The following is a 17,864-nucleotide window of genomic DNA, read 5'->3' on the forward strand; positions in this document are numbered from 1 at the left end:
CTCCATCCACGTGTGGTCCCAACAGTGTGTGCCCGTGCGCGCACGCATGCCTTTTCAAGACAAAGTTATACCATAATCATCAATTTTTCATAATTACCTCTACTATACTAACAGACTATTAGCTCTTATAGGGAAGGAACAATGAACGATCTTTCCATAAATTTTCTCAAGATGCCAGTATTTTCTTCTGAATTAAAATGCCAAGTAATTTCAAAAGCTAGATTACCTCTACAGCCATGATGATAATAGCTGCTTTCTTTTTGATTGTTGAATTGGCAGGAAGATTTATTAAAGAATGTACACCCATCCCGAGACTACTAATTGGTGGGAGATCGAGCCAGTCAGGGTCCCTTATTCCTCCCATACAGTCTTTGGCCATTGGATAGATAGTACCATTTCCATCCCGAAGAATAATAGGAGACTCCTGTAATAGATAAAGGCAATAAATAATGCTTTGACAAAGTCACAAATGATCACACAAGCCTAGCGTGACCACACACGCCCAGATTCCAGTGCTTGGAAGGATAAACAGCTCAAGTTCTGCCTAAGCTTGGGACCTTATCATCCAAAAAAAAAAAAAAAAATCTGAAAGAGAAAATGAAGGGGTGAGAAAATGAAGGTTTTACAGAAAGTGTATTTATTTTAGAATAAACTAAATGTTAGAAAAAACAAGCTTTTCTAATAGAATTGCCAAGTATTATGAATTGTTCATTAATCTCCAATAGGCAAAAATGGTACAAAAATGTCAGTCTTGCATCTGTTCTTAAAAAATAAAATGAACAACAAAAAATAAAAATAAAAAAAATAAAATGAGTCTCTTACCTGTCCAGCAGTGAAAATAGCTACACTTCTCTCATTCTGACCAAGAAAAGCAACGCTGCTTGTTGGAAAATTATTTTCTTGTTCAGCTTTTCCTGTAGCAAGATCAAAGATACAGTACCGTACCCAGTTTCCCGTCTTCAAAACAGCATGTACACCTTTCAAAGGAACATAAATAAAAAGAGAAATTAGAAAAATCTTACCCAGTTCAAGCATTTTACAAACTTCAACCTCTCCAAGCCCAACTGTGAATACATCCAGCCACATGTCACTCTGCTGTGTTACACGCCACGGCAAAACTGTCAATCACCAACAATGGAATCCTAGTCCCATAAGTGACATAAGATGTAAACTGTAGGAACTATAAAAGGCTTACCTTTGGAATCCACATTCACTGCTAATATTTCAGTCTTCTCAGGTATACAAAGCTTTTTGGGAGTCCTCTGGAAACAGTCAGGAACTTTTGGGGTGCCACCAGTTTTGACAACCTGCACAACAACCAAAGTGACTTTGCTCTCCCTGTGACACTCTCCATGCGTCCATGCCCACATTCTCAACTCCCACACAAATACCTGCAGCTCATCGATTCGAAGTAGCCTGCAGTCCTGCAGGAGTGAAGACGGGTCAGCATCCGGCCCAGAGCTGTTCTGACAGTTGGTGTTACTAGATGTTCCTGGAAACTTCACAGCTACATAGGCGCCATCCACCTTCAGCACCTGGAAATAAGAGATGGATACAATTAGTAAATATTTTAAAAAGCTTGAATGAAAACATGCAAATTCTGCTTGCCCAACTGACAATACTAAAGACATTTAAGTCCTTGTAAGTATGTATCAATGAACACCACAGTGTAATGTCAACCTGGACAAAACCATAGAACTTTGCTCTTTATATCAACAAATCAAAACAAAGAAAAAATTCTCACAGCCGGTAATCACAGTAAGTGTGAAGCTATTCACTGACACAAAACTAGGTCCACCCATATAAAACCTCTCTTCTTCTGTCTTCACTGTCTAAGCAGCAGTATCTGACAGACGGGTCTTTTTGGGGGGTCTCATGTGTCCTACACTGGTCTTCACCATGCAGCTGAGTGGGGCCTTGAACAGTTTCTGGGTCCTTCTGCCCCCACCTCCAAAGGAATGACATACAGAAATACCCTCCATCCGTTCTGGCACTTACGGCACCCATCCGGTCAGCAGCCTAGAAAGCCACAAATCTCTTCAAATGGGATTAGCACGACTGAGGACAAATATATGTTACTAATATTTTATTTAATAAATTCAAATTACCAGATCCACAGCTTATGGCTACACAGCTGTCAAACTGGAGATGAGAGAGATCAACAATTCAGACAGACAAACAGAATTGGAAGCAGGACACTTAAATTTCACCTCTTCTACTTAGTATTTGTAAGATTAAGCCAGCCTGATTTTCCGAAGTGAAACTACAGTTAATCAAAGGCTTTATAAGGCCCTTATAAATTGTAGATCTTGGTTTATCTCTTTCCATCGTGTACAAATGAAAAATATTTTCCAAGGTTATATTTTACAAAACTAAAAAGCAATCAGAAAATCTTTACTGTGCAGATACTGTATATCTATAGGGAAATTTAAATTCTGTACTGAGGGACAAAAGGGTCAATTAATGACATTCAAGCAAATGGCTTCCATTTACTTGGCTTCTTGGAAGAAAAAGAGGAAAAAGAAGGAGGTAGTTCAAAGACAGCAGAGCTCGGGGCTACAAGTCAGCACTTGCCTCGGTTTCCCAGTTCCAGGAACTCAGAGTGCTGTGCTGGGGCAGCGGAGCCAGCTCAGCAGCTGAGAACCCGGCACAGTGCAGGGGACCAGTGTCCACAGAACAGAGCAAGCATCACCCAAGGGCCTGTTAACTCGAGTACCAATGCATTCAACACACAGGCACACATGCCTGCATGCTCTCTCCTGAGTGCACACTCACACACCTCACATACACATAAATAGTCTTACTTTTTAAAAAGAAATAGTAATATATCTTTCTGTAACTTTTGTATACATCAAAACTTAACACAAGTTAAGCTAAAAACACCCCAGTGGTTCAAGGCACATGTGATGGCTATTCCTGGTTGTCAGTTTGACTACATTAGGAATTAAATAAAACCTGTGAGGAACTTTTTCTTAATTAAGTCAATTGAAGAGGAAAGACCCACTTTTAATCTGGGCCACACCTTCTACCTGCAGCCTACAAAAAGGAAGCAGAAAGAAGGAACTCTTTCTTTCCCTTTGCCTGACTGCTCTCACTGGGAATCCCTTTCCTGCAATGGCATTAAAGCCTAATTCTTACAAAACTCCACTGTATACAGAAGGCCAACTGAGACAGCCAGCCTCAGGGTCTCAACAACTACTGGCTCCTTGGACCTCCCATCAGTGGACAGCCATTGCTGAACTCTAGAGAATCCTAATATAGCACAGAAAAATCACTTCACCTCCAGCAGAAACCCATCTCAATCAGAACTCAGAGTAAAGGAACCACTAAAGGAGACAATTTACAGGCAGCCCTGAAGAAAGGGGCCTCAGACACTACCCATAAAAACCCTCAAGGAACCAAAATGCGATAGTAAGTAACTGATTCTCATCTATTTTGAGCAAACCTTGCCGACAGGAACATTCTTAACATCTTCAACAAAAACAACTTCCCGCAGGGACCACTGCTCTTCGTTCACCTTCTCCTCTTCTTTTGGGGCAGGAGTTGATCGACGTCGTTCTTAACAACAAAATGTTAAGTATCAAAAGGAAAATATGAAAAACATCTTTATAGAGTTTGTCTAAGCATGCCAGTAAGGACAGCTGGCAAAGGAATGAAATTGAGGCTATAACATCAAACTCTTACTTCAAAAAAATGCTACAACTGGTTACTGCTTAGCTTATACTAAGTTATTACAAACAAATACTAAAATGAGCCAACATGTGTGTATGCTACATTTAAAAAAGAATATATTCGGGGCTGGGGATTTAGCTCAGTGGTAGAGCGCTTACCTAGGAAGCGCAAGGCCCTGGTTCGGTCCCCAGCTCCGAAAAAAAAAAGAACAAAAAAAAAAAAGAACAAAAAAAGAATATATTCTACATTCTTCTTAAAACTACTATGTAGTTTCAATGTGTGACTTTTAAGGAGCTTGACATCTATAGGACATTGTTCTAAAACTAGGCTACAAATTCTAAGACAAGTTAAAATTATGTCATAACAAATATACAAAGTAGTAAGGGTCTCAAAAGGAACTGTAACATGTTCTGGGTAGTGGAGGTGCTCCCATTGATGTTGTTCCCAAAGAATTTTACATATTTTTAACTATAATTGTTAAAAAAAAGAAAAAACTGAAACAATTAGGACCATAAATACTGTCTTTCCACTTAAACCTGTACTAAAAACAAAAGCAGAAAACACCAAGAGAACACACAACATCTATAAAAAGTTTTTAAAAGCTACTGAGTTGGCTAGTCAGACAAAACCACAGCGCTGCTGTCTCCATGGGGCTAACCTACTCTGATAGCACACAACACACATAAAGCTTACTATATGGCATGGATGCGCTGCTGGCAATGGAGGAAGCATCGCTGCAGGTGGATGCTGGTGATGGGGGAGGACCCATTTCCGTTTTCACAGGTTCCTGCTTACTCTCAGGCCTAAAATGAGAAAAGGAAAGAACTCTCCTTGTAACTAGGAAATAAAACAGAAATAAGTTTATAAGAGAGGGCAAAATTCTTACTAAATGGATAGAGTTTTAAACATCAAATGTATTATTTTATGGCAACAGTTCCATATTAAAAAAAGAAAGAAACATGGTGCATGTAAGAAAGACAAATGCAGTAAACGAAGCTCCCCACAACTCAGGTGGGCAGCACAACACACCTTCTCTAGGAGACGCAGCTCTAACCACAACCCCCTGAGGGTCTACAGGCAGCACACACTCATATAAAGTAAGATCGATCTAGACGCTGCTTAGCTGCTCTCACACCTATCAAAATTATTTTATCACGTGTAAAAAATAATTTGGGTCTTCATCTTAACCTTCCTGCCTCCTATTGCCCTCACTGGGAATTTCACCAAACAAAATGTCGACTAAAAAAAGTTTTAAAAGAAAAAAAGGGAGGGTGGGGAGAGGCCAGGGTCTCATTATGCAGCCCTAGCTGTGGCCTGGAACAACTCAGACTCCAGAGCAGCCTGGCCTCTGCTTCCCGAGGCCTGGGATTAAGGTGTGAACCAGCATGGCATCTGAATTTTGAAATGATTCTGAAATAGCAGTACTCTAACCACCTTGCTCCATCAAGGCGGTCAACACTGCTCTGTGAAGCGAGATGGGACAGACCAGTATGTCTGACGGCCAGCACACTGGAAGTGAAGGCCCTTCCATGGCAGGCATGAAATTCTACTAATGTAGAAAAGGCTATGTTCTCAACATAGAATCTTACTTAACTTTATTGGTAGAAATTGCTAAATCCTGGGCTGGAGAAATAGCTCAGCAGTTAAGATCACTAAACTGACTGCTCCTCCAGAGGTCCTGAGTTCAAATCCCAGCAACCACACAGCTTACAACCATCTGTAATGAGATCTGATACCCTCTTCTGGTGTGTCTGCAGACACCTACAGTGTTCTTATACAGAATAAATAAATATTTTTTAAAAAGAAATTGCTACATCCCCAAGAGTTTAAAAAATCTTTTTACAGAGTTTAAGAGGCTCACCTATGAATCTCCTTAAAAAGAAAAAGCGCTAAAATTATAAATCTTAGGTTTTTAATGCCATAGGCTTTTTTTGTTTTGTCTTCTTTGCTTTTCAAGATAGTGTTCCTCTGTGTAGCTTTGGCTATACTGGATCTCATTCTGTAGACCAGAATCTACAGAAGAAATCTGCCAGCCTCTGCCTCCATTGTGCTGGGATTAAAGGCATTCGACACCAATGCTCAGCAGTTCGAGTTTTAAATGACTGACAAACCTCTGGGCTGCCAAGTTTCAGCTTGCATTTTTTGCATCAGGAAAAATAACAATCACAAGTTAATGAATGTATAATCATTACATTTATTTGGACATGAAGCACACAAAAATTTCAGAACTATAGACACCTATGTATCTGGTGGAAGCACAAGTTTCCATGTGTAAAATGGTGTACATTTTCTAATGTACCCAAAATTTAGCAAAAACACGTTTCCATGTTACAATGATGGTAGCATACTTCTATCAGGTTGCACTAACAACTTTATTGTGTAGGAATAAGGAGTATATTAATAACTGCAAAACACACAGGCTAATGACAACAAAGTAAGACATCAAGAAAGAACACTTCCTTGTCACTCTGACCGCCATCAAAACTCTAACAATCCTGGAGAAGTGGCTCGGCTTAGCTCAGCTCAGCTGTTAAGAGCACTTCTCTTCCAAAGGACTGGGATTGGCTTCCAGCACACACAGCAAGCAAAACACTTGTACATATAAAATCAAATGTTTTAAAGAAGAAACTGGAAAGTATAATAATAAAAAAAACCAGCGAGTCCCCCATTTCTCTATCAAATTTTTAGTGACCATGCTCACATATACGGAGAGCTGAGGGGCCAGCAGAGCCCCAGTACTCACTTTGTTTCAATAGTTTTGCTGGCTTTTTCCATGCTTTTCAGGCTCTCTGGAGACCGAAGTTGAAATCTACAGCTATCATTCATATTCCAGACTGACTCCATTAAGACACCAACTTTGGGAATCCCAGCACTAATTGAAAAGGCGACTGCTCCAGCATGATAGAGAGGGTTATTTCTTAAGCACACCTAGCAAACAAAGAAAATCAGTCAGGATGATGTAATGAACACTGAGAATCCGTTCAAACGTGCAAGAAAGTGCACTTCCTGTGTTTTCCAACACAGACTCACAAGCAACAACCCTCCTCCATCCAAAGATTCCTACAACTAACAAGCAGGGACGCCAGCCTGCGTGCTGGAAATGAGTCACTGAACTCACGCAGCCATGCCAGCCATTCTACCAAAGGGAGAGTAAACAGAAGAGAAGAGAACAACTATACTTTTCTGTTTCATGCCATTTTCAACTTCTTCTTGCATAATTCTGATGCTCTAATATATGGTCTCTGTGGATACTTTACTCAGCCTTCAGTGAACACTGGAATCTTCTAAAGTACTACAGTGTGGTAGAAGAAATATGCTCAGCAAAGCTGGAGCAAGACTCCTAAACAAACAAATGAATATGAACCGTGCAGCAGGGGCTTAAACAGGTTCAACTGTCAACGACCTGTAAAATTCTTGCTGTTAGCTAAAAATAGGAGATCTTAAAGGATCTTGTAAAACTAACGCTACTTCTCTGAAGCTTAAAAAGTCCAAGGTTCACTCACTGGCGGCAGTTAAGGCGACTGTCAACCAAACCACAGCAGTGGCTCAGTTCTCCTCAACAACAAGCCCGCATCATCAACTGTGGGTTTTGGCATAAATAAACACTCTCTAAAGCAAACCTGCAACCTGGAAAAATGTTTAGCCAGAAACTTTCAGGAAACATCTGTCCTGTCTGCCACCTTCCACAAGCCAAAGCCAGCTACAGCAGGGCATGCTCCTACCTTCTCTTAAATGTCTCTCCCCTGACATTTAGTGACTGCACCTACCTAAATTCATACTAAAAACTTTTCTTTCCAGGCATGGTGGTGCACCCTTTTAATATTAGCAGTCAGGAGGCAGAGGCAGGGGCATCTCTTTGAGTTTAAGACCAGCCTAATCTACACGGCAAGTTGAAAGCAAGTTCAAGGACAGTTGGAGCTTCAAGGCGACACCCCATTTCAAGAAAATAAGTAAATAAAACTCCCCACAAACCTATCCCTAATAAACTCCAACTCTGACTAGTGAAAGCTTGGAGTCCAATAAATGCTCAACAAAAGCACTTTAACTGAAATCAAAGCACTGATTATCATCAACTGAAATTCTTTATTAGCATCATCTTATAACTAATGTGCCTCAAAGACAAGGAACAAATCAAAGTCTGGGCCAGAAGCGTTCAATTAACAGTTGGTAAATACATCATTCTCAACTACTACGATCTACGGATGCAGGTGACCAACAGTCCTTGCTGTTGTCAGAAAGTCAATGTATACGATTTTGTGGCTCCCTAAACCTCTGGTTTTAAAGCAAAACCTTACTTGTACCTCAAGGTACCCTGATGTGCTTTATCCTCCAGCAGTTACCAGTGTTCCTTATTTTAAAATGTCCCTTTGTCTAGAGCAGTGGTTGTCAACCTTCCTAGTTCTTCAACCCTCACTCTTCTATTTAGAGTTAACCCGTGTTATGATGAACCCAAACAATAAACTTATTTTCGTTGCTACTTCATGACTTTGCTACTGTTATGAATCAGAATGTAAATATCTGTGTTTTCTAATGGTCTTACATGTTTGCTGTTAAAGGTTCACTCAACCCCAAGGGTTGAAAACCGCTGGACTAAAAAAAAAAAAAGGGGGGGGGGGGAGGCTAAACAATTAAGAGCACTTATTGTTCCTACAGAGAACCTGTGTTTGGAGTTGTCACTTGTTCTTTAAACAGCTAGCAACACTCACCTACAGAATGGCTTGTTAAGAGGGGGGTGGGGTGGGGGACCACGGGACTATTTTTTAAAGAAATAGCCTCAACTCTGACCACTTACCTGAGTTCCAACAGTGATGTTTGGCATAGAGGAAATACCAGCACTGGATTTGGGCTTTTTATTTTTTGCTCTAGCTTTCTCTAACATTTTCTTCCTTTGACTAAAAGGAACAACACCCCTGGGGAGGGAAAAACATAAATGGGTCAAAAAGCAAAAAAGAAGTCCATTAGTGAGCTCTAAAGTTCCTTAGCCATGTAAGTACTGGTGGTGCCCAGCTTCTCAACAGCTTCTGCCTCCGCTCAGCTCTGACCTGCAGCTCCTGTTTATTTACACCTTGCTCAAACTTACTAGTAAAGAGCCACATCCAGTTTTATTCAATTCAGGATTAAATTCTATAGAAAATACAACCAACATTCTCTTTACAATTAACCTTTCCTACGAATAATTACTGGTAACCCCTAAAATTACAACAAAGATTAACTTTAGAGCCTTATTAACAGTGTGTGTGTGTGTGTGTGTGTGTGTGTGAAAAACAATTCAAGCAATGAAAATTTAAAATATGTCCCATAACTTATAACTGTGTAATAACATAGTAACATAGTACATATGAATATGTAGAAGAAAAGATTAAAACTACCTGCAAATCCTAGCCGTAGTTATCTGTAGATATAGGAATCTGTATAATTTATTCTTTTTGTGCTCTCATGAAATTTAATAACATGGTTCTAACAGTGTTAGAATAACAGTGTTAGCGTAAATGTAGTCTTAAGTTGTTCAATGGAACGGCTTAAAAGGGATCCTTCCTGAGTCTACAAAGCACTGTCTTCACAATGACCTTATGATGGCATTTTTCTCTTCAAAGCTGCTTTCTATATAGCAACGATATTTTGTGAACCACACTTACCACCAATATAAATTATTCTCCAGCTGGGCGCAGGTATAAAGGGCACAGCAATGTAAAGAAACTATCCGTTCTCCTTGAAGTTCAGAGTAAGTCTGGGCTGTGTGTTCTAACTTAGAAGCCACAGAACTTAATGTTTCATCCACCCATGTAGCAACCTAAGGAAGATGATAGGCGAGGCTTAAGAGCTGTGATCAACGCTAGAGAAAGGTATAATGTATATTCTATCAACTCCAAGTCTAAATTGCTTAAGAGTTCAATACAACAAAAATAAAATACTTCAGAAAAGTCTCCTGGGGGCTGGAACGACTGCTCAGTTCCCAGCACCCCATGGAGATTCACAACTGTCCCTGAGTCCAAGTCCAAGAGAGCCTGTGATCGCACTGATATATGTGCAGGTACTCATATACTCATTTGCATCAACGACTACAAACTACTGCACTTTATCCCCTTGCAATCAAACACCAACCATGCCTAAGGCACTACCATGTGCTCTTCTCTGGGGAGTGGGAGAATGAGTCAAGTTCTCACTACTGTCCAGGCTGACCTCAAACTCCTGCTTTTCCCTCTTCAGCAGGCTGGAGGTCCATAAATTATTCTCCAGCTGGGCACAGGTATAAAGGGCACAGCAATGTAAAGAAACTATCCGTTCTCCTTGGACCTCCAGACTGGCTCACTCTTAAGAATTAATAGAACTTGATTGCTTTAAAGCCATGCTGATCGCCTAATGTGTAATTCCAGGTTACAGCCATACCATGAACAGGCCTACTATCAGCTGAAGTAGAACATCAATACAGTTTCAACCAGGTTTTTCTAGTTTGAGCCTCTTCTTCTGTCTTAAACACTTTCCTTTCTAGCTTTTCTTGGGTATTTTCTTCTTTCCTCAACTATAGAAAGGCACTTTAAACACTGAATAATAAACACAAGCTGGCAGGATGGCTGGGAAAAAGTGCTGGCCCTTAAGCCTACAAGTTTAGTCAGCAGACCCCACATGAGGACTGACTCTAACACACCGTCCTCTCACCTCCACACATCGCCACGCGTCCACACATAGCTACAGTAAGCAACTTTGAATTACAGTATATGCTAGCCAGCAAAAAGATTGAGAGGCAGGATTATTGCTGTAAATGTTCAAAGGGTTTTAATATGGACCTATGTCAAACGGAAAGATGAAAAGAGGCAGAGAAAGCAAGTCACGGCTTTAAGCATGAAATGTCCATCAATGTGAAAATGGTCCCTACCTTGTTATTTTCAGTAGCTACGGTTGCTCTTATGCTATTTGCAGACAGGAGGACTATCTTTTCATTGGTCAACCCCAAAAATGTTGCTCGTGGATGATGCAATGAAGGATTCTTGGAAAGCATAAGAAAAGTGATTACTACTTCTTATGTAGACGTGTAGAGCCATTCATTCCAAGGCGTACTGTGACGAAGACTTACCTGGGCATTTCTGTAAGGCTCAGACTCAGTCCACTTCCATTGGTAAAGCTCTCCTTTACTGCTGACCGCCACAAGCTCAGAATACAGAGCCCCAATGCAGGTAAACTTGGTTCCATCCTATAAAACAAAAATAAAGCAAACTGTGAATACACAAGTTGCCAGATTCCTACAGAAATTCAGAATGCTTATTATATAAGCACATTCACCACAACTCCCCAGCCCTTGGCTCCCTTCCACAAACTCTCCTTCAGCAATGATGGCCTGCTTCCTGTTTCCAGATGGACGTCCACCAGGGACTCTCTCTCACCAATGCTGACGTTCTAACTCCCATCCTGCCATCTTTTCAGTTCATACACCCCACCCCAAAACGTTTACCAGTTTATCTCACACAAATGGGAGATTTTGTTTACCACTGTAACTCCAAACAGTCCAGAGAAAGTACTAAGTAAAGGTGCTAAATAAAGTGTGCGTGTGTGTGTGTGCGTGCGTGCGTGCGTGCGTGCGTGCGTGCATGTGTGTGTGTGTCTGTGTCTGTGTGTCTGTGTGCGCGCGCGCTGAGGGGGGTGAGGGTCGGGGGAGTAGTAAGATTCCTTCCCTGCAGACACTTCTAAGAGTGTCCTGCCGAGACCTTGCTGAAAACAATGTCCCTATTTTGGTTTTTGTGGTAAAAGTTCATTAACTTTTAAGGTGAAAAACATACAATAAATTAAGATGCAATTATACCAACAAAAAGAGCAATGAATATAAATATGATTTTTTAAATGTAAGATAATGACTGACTAAACCCATAAAGATGATATGCAGATACCTTAAAGCAAAACTTACAATAACAGAATCTTATTTGGTCAGATAAGCTACACTGTTGACATAACTTGGGGATATCTATCAAGCGTTCCAAGCAACAGGTTATAGCTCAGAATTTACAAAAAGGTCTTACTGAATCTGCTCTAACTACTTCCACTTCAAGTCACCCTACAGATGGCACCTAAAGGATGATACTCATTTTTAATTTTATCCTTCTTGGATATCTTATGTATTTATATTTCAAATGTTATCCCCTTCACTCCCCTCTCTCCCTTCTCCCTGCTTCTACAAGGATGTTCCCACTCCCACCCACCCACTCCCACCTCAATGCCCTGGCATTCCCCTACACTGGGGCATCAAGCCTTCACAGGACCAAGGGCCTCCCCTCCCATTGATGCCAGATAAGGCCATCCTCTGCTACGTATGTGGCTGGAGCCATGGTCCCTCCATGTGTACTCATTGGTTGGTGGTTTAGTTCCTGGGAGCTCTGGTGGGGTCTGGTTGGTTGATATTGTTGTTCTTCCTATGGTGTTGCAAACCCCTTCGGCTCCTTCTCCAACTCCTCCACTGGGAACCCCATTCTCAGTCCAATGGTTTGCTGCAAGCATCCTCATCTCTATCAGTAAGGCTCTGGGAGAGTCTCTCAGGAGACATCCATATCAGGCTCCCGTCAGCAAGCATTTCTTGGCATCAGCAATAGTGACTGGGTTTGGTGGCAGCATATGGGATGGCCCCAGGTGGAGCAGTCACTGGATGACCTTTTCTTCAGTCCCTGCTCCACACTTTGCCACATTTTGTTCTTCCTTGTCTTGAGCTTCATATGATCTGTGAAATTTTTTTTAGGTATTTCAAGCTTTTGGGCTAATATCCACTTATCAGTGAGTACATACCATGTGTGCTCTTTCTGGAATTTCAATTCAGGTCACCTTCCTGATGGCCCGCCCCGCTTGCTCTCCTGGTAGGTAGGGGCTGCACTGTGTCTTACCTCTCTACCTCACTCGCGCTTCTCAATCCTTTAGTTAAGACTAAACATAATGAATGATGTCAGCACTGGGAATCCAAAACCTAGGTCCACTTACTAAAGCAACCGACCTGGGATCAGTTACGTTCCTCCAAACCCTATTTCACATTTGAGATGACTGCATTTTAACTACTGTCTGAGGGGTAGGGAGGACTAATATGCAAAGCATAAAGCACAGGACCAACTACAGCACAAGTTCTTCATCAGATTTAACAACGTCAGGCCGCTCCCCACTTCACCTGCCTGCACAGCCCTACCTGTTACACAACGAAACACCTCTCTAATTTCCTGAGCACCCCCCATCTCCAAACAAAGACCCCTACCTTCCTTCTTTAAAAGCCACACACACAGATGGTCCACCACACTAAACATGGTCCCTTCCTCTCCCCCTTTCCCACAACTTTTCAACTGACATATCCTTCAGCGCAGTCTCGTGGTAAAGTCAAGTCATAGTTACACTATTCCATCTTGCCAGGCTTCTGAAACACATAACATAGTACTTCTCGTTGCCAAACGGACACCTTATAATCTGTCAATATATTCTCTATAAAATGTATGGTGGCATAAACCTCTAGTCCTAATACTCAGGGAAGAAATCTAGAATTCAAGGCTAACTAACCTGAGCAACAGAGCTATTGTACCCTGCTACATGGCCTCTCTTTTTTAAGTCACTAGTAGCTTTCTCCGATTTCCTTACCACATCATCAGTCTGTTTCCTCCAAACTGTGTCTCTGTCCCCTAAGGCTCCACCATCATTTTGAAATATGATGTCCACATTATTTACAAAACTCTCTGCTGACATGGTTTATTTCTTAAAAAGTAAAGAGACCTGTGCTATAATAAACATAATTGACCACAGGCTTAAGCATAAGGATTAAGAGAGGTATAGAGAAGAAAACGCCAGCCTCACCCAAAACCACGAGTATGGCTTCTCAGGGAAAAGTGGTGGAAACTGAGGCATGTCCAAATTGGTAGGTAGGGCTCCTAAAGGACAGATCCATCTCCTACAAGGTCCACATCATCTGCAGTCCCCACTCTACTGATGACACTGTTTAACAGTGGATCTCACCTACTGATGAGGCCCACTGCCCACCGTCTAACAGTGGATCTCACCTACTCATGATGCCCACTGCCCACCGTCTAACAGTGGATCTCACCTACTGATGGTCCACTGCCCACCGTGTTACAGTGGATCTCACATTCTTCTCTTCCTTTTCTCTTATCAGTCTAGCAACTAATCAAAGAGCGCTGCCTTTGCCAAATTCCTCACAGTCTTCTTTCCTCTGGATCATACTTTGGTTAAGGTTTCCACATTTGATCCAACAATCCTACCATGCTCAAACTGACTAGATTTTCCTTTTCCTGTTTCTCTAGCTCTCTCATGATTGTTAACAGTTTTCCTTTTTTAAAAACAAACAAAACCTCACTACCCTCACCACAAACCTTCTCTAGAGACTCTGATGGACCATTAGTCAATGAACAACAAGTCCTTAACTCCTTGGCAAGTCGACCCTCAGCCATCCACAATCTACGCCATCCTGCTATCTCTACTTTGTAAACTTCAGCAGTAATTCTGTATGTTTACTGTTCTACAAACGCACTGTGAACTTTCATGACTCAGAATCCATGCACAAGTATGGCTAATGCCCACTTCGCATTGCTTACAAGTCAGATCCTCTGGGAAGCCTTTCTCTAGACTCTAAAATGGAATTAGTCATCTCCAATCAATCCCCACAGAACTTTCTCCAGACCTTCAGTTTAGAGGTGATGCTGCCAACACATCACACTCTATGGAAGGGCTCCTCAATGAGCTCTACCCTACTGTAGGCCATCACGACACAGGGCATATCAACCAATGCAGAGCCAACAAACCAAACAACTTCAACATCGTACTGCACTCAGTGAACCATCCTAACTGTGACAGTACAATGACAGGGTCCTCTCAGAACTGACTTATTTTAAAAATGACTTTCTACATCGTTCCATGATGGCCCACTGTTCACCAAGACAAGTGCTAAAGGAGCCAGCTGAGCCGATCAGGACCTGAAATCTGCTATGGACCCGTGCTCATGAATGGCGCAATAATCAGCCTAAGAAAGGGACTAAAGGATCACTTATGCACACTCACCACTGAGTGCACACAGTGTGCAGTACAAAAAGTGCTGTGATCAGAAGGAGCAGCAGCAAGAGTCTGCTGTGTCAGCTGTGGATTCCGCCTCATCTTTCCTAACGATGTCCCTTTTTTATTGCTTCTTTTCTGTGGTCCTGTCTTATTTTACTCATTTTCAAATTACATTTTGTTTTTGTCTTGCTGGCCTGGTATTCATTATGAGATTCAAGGAGTCCTTGAAGACATGGCAATCCTCCTGAGGGCTGGGATCATAGGTACGTGCCACAATGCCTGGATGGAGCTAACATTTCATGGACCGTTCTTAGAAATTTCTAAGTGTCAACAAAACAAGCTTCCATTTCTAAAGCTTTGTCCTCATGCTCATTCATGTGTAAACCAAGGTAAAGAAGAAGCAGTGCAGCCATTAGACATGCTCCAGTACAGCTGGCTTCTCTAAGAAGCAGTTATCACAGGCTAGCCCCCTCTCTCCACCATTAGAGACAAGCCCATATCTTCATATTTAAAGAGCTGGCAGGAATAAAAATATCCATCTCTCTACTCTTTCTGGAAACATATCCAGGGCAGGAAGGGACGTAACTGCTAGGTAACAGTGCTCATCTGCAGATCGTGTCCAGCCTTTCCTGGGAGCTTAGCACATGAAGAACAGAGGCATCCTTTCAATGTAAATAGTGTGTCCAGTCAGAGGACATATCAAAGTGTTTGTTTAGTGAGTTTTACCTTTAGAGATGTGTAATTTATTTCACACCTTTGAAGTTTCAACATGATATTCCAGCATATTACAAGAAAACGGTTGCCATGGTTGAGCAGACTCACACTGATCATCTCTCAGAGCTGCAATGGAGCTAGCTGACACCACTTATTTAACACAGTCCTCTAGAGGAAGTGAGACATTCATTACATGTTTATGTCATGTGTGTATGCATGCTACTTTATCTCTTCTACTGTATATTCCATTCACATATCATCTATGGCAGCCAATGTCATTCTGTCTCAGAATATCTGGCTTTTCTTTTTTGAAGACTCCACATTTAAGTGAAATCACATAGAATGCATGTTTCTATTTGTTTCACTTATTCCACTTTCCTCTAATTCTATCCCTATTGTGACAAATAGGATATTTTGTTGGCTACCCACTCCCATGTGCGTGTGCGTGTGCGTGTGCGTGGTGAGTGTGTGTGTGTGTGTGTGTGTGTGTGTGAGACTTACACACCATTAACAAACAACTTTCCATATTCTGGTTATTGTCAGTAACTGCAATGAGCAAAGGAGTGCCCACCCCTTTTCAAGGTGACATCATCCCCTTAGCGCATATTCCTGAGTGTAAGTCTGTTGACCTCTATGCACAAATACATACTGTGGCACACAACCATCCACAAGGATAAGTACAATAAATTAATCAAATGGATGAATAGAAAAAATAATTAAGGAGAGTGAATTAGGTAACTCCCTAAACTCCAATGAGATATATACGTTCTGACTCAGAAGAGACTGACTGCTTCTATTCTGGAATCCTAATCGTGCTTGACTGCTGGCCTCAGCACCAGCAGGCCACATTACCACTGACAAGCTTCCTTACCAATCAACAGGCCTTAAAAGCTTATAGCAAATAAGCAGAAGAGACAGCTCGATAGTTACAAGTTCTCTCTGCCCTTCCAGAGGACCCAGGTTCACTTCCCAGCACTCATGGCACCTAACGACTTTCCAACACCTTCTTCTGATTTCCAAGAAAACCAAGCAAGCACATAGGACACAAACATACATGCAAATATTTGATATACATAAAAAAAGAATAGTTCAGACATAAGATATAAAACTCCAATGACTGTAGTATATAAAATTAAGACAACCTTCTCCTATACAGACAAGCAAAAAATGTAGAGACACATTACCCTATGAAATGCAAGAGCTACCAAATTTTAATTTAAAAAGAAAAATCTTACCACAATAACAAAAAAGTCATATTTAAAGAGTAATTTGTACCAGTGGTTTTAATCTGTCTCTTGCAATAGACTTGAAGTTTTTTTTTTCTTTGGATTGTTTGGGGTTTTTTTTGGTTTTCGAGACAGGGTTTCTCTGTACAGCCCTGGCTGTCCTGGAACTCAGAGATCTGCCTGCCTCTGCCTCCTGAGAGCTAGAATTAAAGGTGTGTGCTGCCATCACCTGACTTAGACTTGAAGTTTTATAAGAAAAGGTTTTAGTAATCAATATAGACTTGCTATGCACAGCACAGCAAAGCACAGGCTCTAGCAGCAGTCAACAAACGCCTGTGACACAGAAGGGACGAGATAGGTATGTGCTCTTCATTTGTTCCCAAGTGTTCACTTAAGCTACACTCCAAGGCCCCCTTTAGGCCCACAGTTCTCAACCAAACACAGTTGTAGCAAATACCAAGTGAATCCCAATGCTGGTCTCCTGCTGCCCACTCACTTCCTTCAGCCTGCTCACGTGTTCCCCTCAAACCTTTCACTCAGGAATCACAACCCTTAACCAATCTGGTGGGGAAAAAAAAAAAACAACAACAACCACAAAACCATGACAGAGCTCTAAAACAAGAAGCGAAGGCATGGGAGACAGAGTAATGACATCTGACTCCACAGTTAGAGACATGAGAGACACAGAGCCATGGCGTCCAAGTCTGCAGTTAGAGAGAGGAATGAAAGGAGGGAGAGGGGGAGGGGGAGGGGGAAGAGAGGCAGAAGGAGGGGAGAATGGGGAAAGGAGAAGAGAAAAACAAAAGGAGAGGGAGGGGAGAGTGGAGAAGGCAGGGAGGGAAAGGGGAGAACAGAAGGGTTTAGACATTCTGCCACCAAGAAGGAGCAGGGATGTTTCTGGGCTCTGTTACGGACTGAGAGAATACGGTTCAGGCCAAGTATGGTAGTTGCCAATAAAAGCAGTCCAAAGACAAGAATTAAAGTGCACACCCCTCTTGCATTCAAGTTTCCCACATGGCTACGTAAGCAAAAACCATATTAACTGTATTAAATTAATAACTACAAAAATAAGATATGCAAGTTTTAACATCCTTCCAAATTTGAGGTCAAAGACATGAAAAATTCAGGTCACACTCTTTTATCTGCTAGTAATTAACTTCCAAGTTGTACCGACTCCCTTTCCCCTCCTTAAGACAGGGTCTCATGTGGACTTGGCTGGCCTGATTCTCCTGC

The 17,864-nt window shown here is 41.7% G+C and overlaps 1 protein-coding gene across 7 annotated transcripts in view; it reads right to left on the reverse strand.

Moving 5' to 3' along the window:
* Ubr5 (ubiquitin protein ligase E3 component n-recognin 5) overlaps positions 1 to 17,864 on the reverse strand; it is a 109,600-nt gene that overhangs the window by 46,226 nt on the left and 45,510 nt on the right. For all 7 annotated transcript variants that reach the window (NM_001419542.1, XM_087555461.1, XM_087555458.1 and 4 more), the window contains 11 exon segments: positions 227 to 424; positions 823 to 977; positions 1,196 to 1,307; positions 1,392 to 1,535; positions 3,446 to 3,558; positions 4,366 to 4,475; positions 6,416 to 6,600; positions 8,465 to 8,582; positions 9,309 to 9,463; positions 10,547 to 10,657; positions 10,745 to 10,861. In NM_001419542.1, coding sequence (NP_001406471.1) covers positions 227 to 424; positions 823 to 977; positions 1,196 to 1,307; positions 1,392 to 1,535; positions 3,446 to 3,558; positions 4,366 to 4,475; positions 6,416 to 6,600; positions 8,465 to 8,582; positions 9,309 to 9,463; positions 10,547 to 10,657; positions 10,745 to 10,861 — 1,518 coding nt within the window.

Source organism: Rattus norvegicus, chromosome 7 (genome assembly GCF_021556685.1).
Source record: "Rattus norvegicus strain SHRSP/BbbUtx chromosome 7, alternate assembly SHRSP_T2T, whole genome shotgun sequence".
Taxonomy (NCBI): domain Eukaryota; kingdom Metazoa; phylum Chordata; class Mammalia; order Rodentia; family Muridae; genus Rattus; species Rattus norvegicus.